This window comes from Motacilla alba, chromosome 1A, assembly GCF_015832195.1.
Source record: "Motacilla alba alba isolate MOTALB_02 chromosome 1A, Motacilla_alba_V1.0_pri, whole genome shotgun sequence".
Lineage (NCBI taxonomy): Eukaryota > Metazoa > Chordata > Aves > Passeriformes > Motacillidae > Motacilla > Motacilla alba.
The window spans coordinates 15,065,607-15,073,939 of record NC_052031.1 but is presented as its reverse complement, the minus strand read 5'-3'; the positions used below and the strand labels follow the sequence as shown (position 1 = coordinate 15,073,939).

General features: G+C 40.5%; 1 protein-coding gene across 1 annotated transcript in view; it reads right to left on the bottom strand.

Moving 5' to 3' along the window:
- Positions 1-1,046: 1,046 nt before the first annotated feature.
- LOC119708839 (maltase-glucoamylase, intestinal-like) overlaps positions 1,047-8,333 on the bottom strand; it is a 60,392-nt gene continuing 53,105 nt past the window's right edge. The window contains exons 22-23 of the mRNA XM_038155739.1: positions 3,981-4,139; positions 1,047-1,221 (exon numbers count right to left, since the gene is read on the bottom strand). Of these exons, the coding sequence (XP_038011667.1) occupies positions 1,162-1,221; positions 3,981-4,139 (219 nt within the window). The 3' untranslated portion in view covers positions 1,047-1,161. The remainder of the gene's footprint in view (positions 1,222-3,980; positions 4,140-8,333) is intronic.

Genomic DNA, 8,333 nt, shown 5'->3' with positions numbered 1-8,333 from the left:
GCCCCTGCTGGCTGCCCTGCTCTGGGATCTCTAGTGCAGAGCCATGACACAGTGCAGACACATCCTCTGGGCCTCTGCAATTCCTCAGGTTTGTGCAGCAAGCACTGCTCTGGCTGGCTGCCTGCTGATGGTGTCTGCTCCAACAGAGGCTCTCCTCCTTTCCTCTGTCCCAAATACACAGCTCTCACAAACCCTGCTAACATCATTCCTCTGCACAAGGACCTTCATTTGTCCATAGACTCAGAGTGGCACACTTTTCAAGTGTTTATTTTATCAAGGACTGTAGTCATGTGCTGTTTTCTACAGCAATGAAGATGGTCAGTTCATCTGTCACCTTGAATCCTCCTTCACCCACTGCCCATATTCTGCCCTTCCTCAGTGCTTTCTCACCATCTTCAGCTACACCTTTTTGCAGTATTTTATTTTCTCCATCCTCTTTCCACAATAAAGCTGATGTGCAAGTTGCTTTCTCTGCGCTGTGCAGAGCAACCATATCTCACATCAGACCTTACTGCAACCAGGAAAGACTCTGGGGAGACCCAAGTCTTAAGATTCCCCCACAAGACCCAGCTCACTTTGAGAAAGACATGCCCAGGCTGCAATCCCATTTCAGGATGGAGAGAAAAAGTGAGTGATCACTACAGTTGCACATCTTGTGGTCTGAGACAATTGGCTGATTTTTTAGATATGATTATATAATAACTGATATTATACTAATATTTATTCGATTATATATGTATTGCATATTATATTAATGGCAGGTTATGTATTGGGCTATAGAAATCAATTGGTTGTTCCTTTTTTTTCCTTACCATAGCTTTGAAAAAACCCCAAACAGTGTATGCTGTGTGGAATATGGTCCCATTGAGAACACTTCCAAATATTATCTCCATTTGTGGTGAGACAGAATTTTCAGGATGATTTCTTCTATGCTATTTTGAACACACATCAGTTTATGTTAATACTCACTAACTACTACTGAAAATTTTATTTGAGGAACACTGAGTTACAAATACTACATAAAAAACCAGATCAGTCACCAGTCACTGGGTTCACATGCGATGTTTTAATGACTCAATTTTTTTTTTTACATTAAAATCAAAGTGAGATAAATATCTGAGGGCTAAGTATGCTGAATTAAGTCAGTGTGTTCTGACCATTCTAGTAGAATTTAATGTTGAGTTCCTTAGTAAGTGGAGCAGAAATCCGCAAAACCAGTTTCTGTGGAGAAAAGAGACACAAAATAATGAATTATGTCAATGTAAAAAAAACCCAAAACAGTTCAAAACAGAGATTAAGAAGTGAAACTTGAGTTTAGACCTTCATGATTTCTTTAACATATCTGGTAGGTGAGACTAACTTGATGGCAGTATGCATCTTCCTACTGCTGTATCCAAGTCAACATCCCTCTTAGAAATTCAGGAATGGTTTAAAATTAATTAATTACATGAATTAAATATTAAATTGTAAATACAATATCTGTCCTGCTCTCTCCCTGTTCAGCGTTAAATTTAATCTATTTTGGGCTGCTCACATAATTTCCATTTTTAGTACTTCACCAGTTTTATCTTTAGGTTTCTGAATTAATAATCTCTTAAAATGCACAATATCCATTCACACCTCTTTGCCAGCCCACAAATTCGTGTTAACACTAACAGTTTGTGCTTACTGAAATCACTTCTTCAAAGCATCAAATATTTTCATCTTTCATCAGAAACAGTTCTCTACCGCTGCTTAGTGAGTTGGAATTCCACTTCTTGAATAATTTGCCTTTTCTTCAAATACAGGGAAAAATCCAGACAAAAGTACTGCAAACCCATCCAAAGACCAACCTGAAAATTGCTAGGCAGCCAGAGAGGCTATTCCAGACTGCAATGCTGCACGGACAGTGGGAGCTATGGATGTTGGAACCTCTGCACTTCCCAGCAGAGAATGCAATGTGATAAAAAGAACCTTCCCTATGCCCACTGTCAGCACAAGCCTGGCCAACAGATGTACCCTTCTAACATCCCTGCTGCAGTCACTGTACAATTCCTTAAGGCATGAAACTCCAGAGGAAAAGACAGATAACAGACTCCTAATAATAGGAAGATTCTTGATATTGCAAATGTCAGATCAGGGTAGCACTGCATGAATCAGAGAGAAAGAAGTGGCTTATTACTAAGCAACCTGCTTCTATTTATATACAAATAAATATGGCTCAATAAGCACTTCAGCACTGCTATTAGGTAAATTTGCTTGCTGTAAACCAAAACCAATATGGCAGAAGTTACTTTCTACTGCAGCCCTTTAAACAGTGGGGTCTCTGCTTGTAAAACTATTACACAAAATGTAATCTCACTAAGCCTGTAAGAAAGTGGCAAATTTGCCCTTTGCATTTTATTTAATTATAAGTATTCAAGATCTAAACCCAAGCTGCTGCTAGTGCTCTTGTTTTTTGGGTTTTTTTTTATTAGAGGGTCATAGGTAGTGACATTGTAACATCTGTATAGGGATGGTGGGAGAGGTTTGACTAAATCTCTCAGAATTCCTCTCAGAGAGGAATATATTTAGCTGGTGTAGAAAATTTAACTTTTTTGTAGTTTTGGATCCCTACAACATCAGCTTGATGGGTTTTTTCCTCCAGTATCTGAAGTAGATCTTAAGTCACCAAGATGATATTTTGCTCTTAAATTTTAAATTATATTTTTGAGACAAGCTTATTAGTCTCCTAAAATCATCTTTGTATGTGAGGCTGTTGGTCTGCAGTTATCTTCTGGATATCTGTCATTGGTACCTTCAGGCATGTCTCAATGGAATGTTTTCTTTACCCTGCCACATTTATGTTACTTTCAGCTTGCTTAGAGGCTGCTAAACAATTTCTTCCCTTGAGGCAATACTGATTATGTTTATTTATGACACTGTCTGTGAAAGTGAGATTTTTACAATCCTCCAAGGCAGAAGTTTATTCTCAGCAATTTTCTTCCTTTACAGATTCCTTCAATAAAATAAATGGTAGCACCAGGTATGTATTAAGGGGATCACTCTTTGGTTACAAATGAAGCTTAATCACTAAGCCAAGTGGGTAAGGTAACATAAGGTGAGACATCCACTACTTGCTGCCTCAGTTATCTTTCACTGCATGATGATTTAGTGGCGTTTGGCAGTGTTAACACCACGAGTTCCCTAGATGCAACCAGTGCTGAGATGTGATTACACATCTCATACAGAGTGTGAATGACCACTTCAGCTTGATGGCTGGTGACAGATATGGGACAAGTGGCCAGAGGAAAGGAAGCCAAAGGTTTTGCTCCTTTTGTCTATACTGCTGTGCACAAGAAAATTGGGACCACAGAGGCTGTTGCCGCTTAGGGTTTATTAGGGGTGTTCAGTCCATCCCCTCTGGAATGTCCCCACGTTCGTGCCAGAGGAGCACTGCACAAGCAAGTCATGTATTTTGTTCTGGAACACAGAGGCTTGGCACTTTAAGATGCTGAAATTAAACCTCTTTGGAAGATAGGGAGATTCTCCTTAGACCCAATGACACTGGAGTAATTTTTTGACACAAGTAATCATGAGAAAAAATCCACAACATTTCTTTTCAGCAGCAGGTAAAAAGCTTTGACAAGTTTTCTCATTTTATCAGAATGGTAAGAATGCCCATAAAACTGCTAACTGTGCTCTCAGCTCATGGACCTGTATCTTCTTTCCAGTATTTCAATAGTTTAAAAATTTGTATAAGTGGCAGACATTAAGTAAAAGAGAGTGCAGACGCATAAGCAACGACTGAAGTTTCCTAAAAGAGTTCTTGCTTTTGCTTTTTTTCCCCCCTCTCTTAAATGTCAGACTGTTGTATCAAAAATGGGTGTCTGGTTTTACTTCAAAATGTAAGGGGGTGTGGATGAGAAACAGTTCCTGTCCTTCACTGACTTCATCTTTCTTCACTGTTCTTCACCCTCCTTTCCCTAAGTTTTTTCTTAACCCCTCAGTTCAGGTCTTACCCCACTCATCTCATAAGACACAGCATCTCCAGGGATGGATCTTCCATTCAGAGACACAGCCTGAGGTCTCAGTTTCAGGCCAAGGATGGTAATTTTGTTGTACTTCAGAGCGTCAGCTCCACGGTAGCCATCTTTAACTATTTCTGTCTTCAGGCTTCCCTGGAAAAGTTCACAGAGAAAACTTTAGGACCATGACAGCTCTTTAGAGGTGACTTGCTGCACACTTAGAAGGTTTCTTGCTTGTCAATGAACATACACAGTGTCTTCCAATGCAGACATTGAAGTCATAAAGGAAAAAAAAAAACCAGTCGCATTAATTTGTACATAAGAGAGGTTTCATGTATGATTATAAACTAATCTACAGCATTAACTGGATTACAAAGAGAAAAGCATGTCCAAGAAGACATATTTTTCTACTTTTAATAAATGTAAATTTTGTTCTTGTACCCGTTACAGAGTACAGTGGCATATGCAAAGCCAAAATCCAGACACAAAGATTCAATTACTGACCTTAAGACAGATTTAATTAACATCCAAAAGTAGCTGCTTTAAAACACTAGTATCTTCTACAAACAGCAACTGCTTGATATTTTGTGCCTATTTTATGTACCACATCTCCTGCTAGAAATCCCTGTTATAAATGTCCCAGCTTTACGGAGACTAAAAGAACACTGTATGTCCACAGAGCTTTGTTTGCTGTACTTTTTATTTACTATACATCCCATATTTAGGGGTGTACCAAGAGGACATACAAAGTCATTAAGCTAATTCATTTGGATCACTAGTGACAGTAATTTCCCATGCATGCAATGAAGAGGAATCATTGCATTTGTTATGTGATCAAAGTTGTTGAGGAAATAAAGATGAATTACACTGCTCAGGAAATGATGGATGGCTATGCAATCATGACTTTTTAAAAATATGCCAAGGAGAAACCCATGATGGAACCTTCTGCATAAATTAGCTTATGTTATTTCAGTAGTGCATTGTAGGAGGGGAGCAGGAGCTAGATCACAGTATATGTAACTTAGGGCTGTGCTTAGACTGCTTCTTTCAGGCATCCACACTAAAAATAAGTGCTAAGCCTCAGCACACTGATTTAAACTGCCTAAATAAGGAATGCTGGCTATTATTTAGCAAACGGGGAGAGGCCTGCAAAAGCCTCCAGAGAATTTTTCAGGGTACCTATTACATGTGGCGTCTTATTCCCTCTGGCAGAGCACAGAGGGAGGCTCAGTTTAGAGAGAGCACCTCCCTATGGTGTTTTACTGCTGTCTCAGGTGTGGCTAAGCAGGACAGCCAGCTCAGGTGGCCACACAGACCCAGGAAGCACAATGTAATGCTGAACTCAGCTCTCAAGCTCCGAGGCCCAAGACAGGACTCTTCAGCAGACACCTGACCAAGGTCTAGAACTGGAGGTCTTGGGGAAACAGAATCACAGAACATGCTGACCTGGATTGGACTCATAAGGATCATGGAGTCCAACTCCCTGCCCTGCACAGGGCAACAGGATGGTCTGGATGGATGTGGCCTGCTCCTCCCCAGGCATCTGACAGTTAAAGCAATTGCCCAGGAAGGTCCTGACTTCTTGTTTGAGGCACTTATGGATATCACTCAAAACCCCATAAAAGCAAAGCAACATGAAGCCCTTGATCTGATGCCAGGAGCTAGGGTTTCTGTACTCTGAGCAAAAAGGGTCATGAGTTTTCTTCTTACCATAGAGCTCTGATCCTACCTACTTCACCTTTTTTCCCCCTACATTTTCACCCTGAATATTAGACCAGTTTTAGGAGAAATTTCCTTTCAGGCTAACCAGACACTTAGTGCCTAAAGCATCCTTTCAAAAGCTTCCATTTTATTGGAGAACTCTTCCATCACCATCCCTTTAGTACAGCGTGGACTCACCTGGTACAGGCTGAGCATACCTGCCTTGTCTGCCACCCCTGGGGATCAGGACCTCCCTGCTCATCCCTGAAGCACAGTGGATCTTATACAGGTGGATCAAGTATTCTTCTGTTCTGGTAGGCTTCATGTAAGGGTGCACTTCATGCACTTTGACTTAGGTCACTTATGTGACTTAGGTCCCTTATGTAACTTTGACTTAGGTCACTTAGGTCACTATGCATATTGGAAGGGATATGTATGCCAAGGGAATTAAAATGCCAACTGCAGTGAGACAGCACCACAGACCAGGAGCTTGAATCATTCTCTGAGAATTAAGTGCCTGCCCTAGTCTTGAATTCTTCTTTACACGTTTGAGTTGTTTAAATGAAAATATAAATTAAAGGGTCAAATCCTGTAGCTGTTACTTTTGCAACATCCCATGCTGGGTTCAGAGGAAATGCTGTGATGTCAGACCTTACCAGCAAATCTCTCAGGGAACAAAACTTGAGTGTTCTCCTAAAACGAGGTGTGATTAAATTATTCTTCCACATTTTTTAAGAATATAGAAATGTGCAACAAATACTAAGACCTTCATACATTTCTCATCATTCAAATTGCTATTTGAGATTGACTGTTTTCTTTATAAACACATAATAAAAACTTGACATTAAAGATTACTGGAATGCAGATAGGGAATTCAGTCATGGATTTACAGGCAGAAGTCAAATATGAGCAATGAGAAATGGAAGTGCCAGAGCAGCAACAATCTAATTTGCACAGTTCAAAATTTAATATAAAACTGGATATTGTTTTTCTGTAGCCTTACTGCAATAAATTACTATACACAGACTACACAAAACCAAGGATTTTTCTTCCTTTTTGCTGTTGAAATACCCTTTTTTCCTGAAAAAGAAGGAATTTCTTTTCTTGGTAAATCAAGAACAAAATAAGTTAAAATTAAATTTGAAGTCTACCCATGTGGTGTTAGTTCCAGGAAAATATCTCACGAATATACCAGGCTACATAATAAAGCCCAGTGGCTTACCCTGGATTGCTCTTGCTCCTGGAAGACAGATCTTCTAAGAGCAATATCACAATAGGGGTTAACACGATCTTATTGTTTTGACTATTTTCTGTACATTACTTTGGGACTTTTAGGAATACATGGCATGAAAATTATGTAATCATTTAGGTTGGAAAATACCTTTAAATTTATCAAGTTCAACTATTAACCCAGCACTGCCAAGTCCACCAGTAAACCATGTCCCTAAGGGCCACATTACAGATCTTTGAAATACCTCCAGGGATGGTGACCTCACCACTTTTCTGAGCAGCCTTTTCCAGGGCTTGATAACCCTTTCAGTGAAGAAATATTTCCTAATATTGACTCTAATCCTCCCCTGGTGTAACCTGAGGCCTCTGGTTCTATCACTTATTCCTTGGAAGAGGAGACTGCCCCCATCTGGGTCACCCTCCTTTCACGCAGTTGTGAATAGCAACAAGGCAGCCATTGAGCCTCCTTTACTCCAGGCCAAACACCCCCAGCTCCCTCAGCTGCTCCTCATAGGACCTGTGCTCCAGACACTCCACCAGCTTCACTGCCCTTCTCTGAACACAGGATCTGAGGTGGGGCCTCACCAGTGACAAGTACAGAGGTACAGTCACTGCCCCAGTCCTGTGTATTTCTGATACAAGCCAGGATGCCCTTGGCCTTCTTGGCCACTTGGGCACATGCTGGCTCATGTTCAGAAGGCTGGGGACCAAACCATGCCATAGTCTGTATACAATATCCTATTTATTACCAAATGCTAGAATTGCAGATGAAATAATATCTGTAGAGACAGGTTATTGCAGTGGGGTAAGGTTTTTTACAATAACTCCCACAACTTACTATCATATACTTAATGAGCTTATGGTAGACATATTTCACAGTATTTCACTCGATTGAAACCTGACTGTTGGGCTTTTCTATAGGTCTTTCTCAGGACACGTCTGCACAGAACTGAGCGCTGTGTGAAAGGCATCAGTGCACTGATCCTGAGCTAATCTGTTCCAGTGCTGCACAGAGCATCTGATCAGCACAGTGGGTTGCCAGAAGCATGCTGGATCTCTCCACAGGACACCCACCATGGGAGCAGTGTCTGTGCTGTCAGACAAGGAAACGTAAGCTGAAGAATTGAGACTACATAACTCTCTGCATCACAAAACAAAAACATCAAGTGATCAAAGTTAAAAGGTTGCTGGAATATCCTGAAGAGAAGAATCCAGCTTTCTCCCACCTGTCAGACTGAAAGTCACAAGAGAAAGGTCCCTTGTCCCCAGAAGCTGCAACTAAGGAAAAAAAAAGTTGAAAATGTGGGGTTTTTTCAGATTCATATTGCAGCAGGGACACTAATGACATGTGTCACTATGATACTCAACAGAGCAGACATAAAACTGTGATCCCATAGTTGGACTATTTTGTAGCTA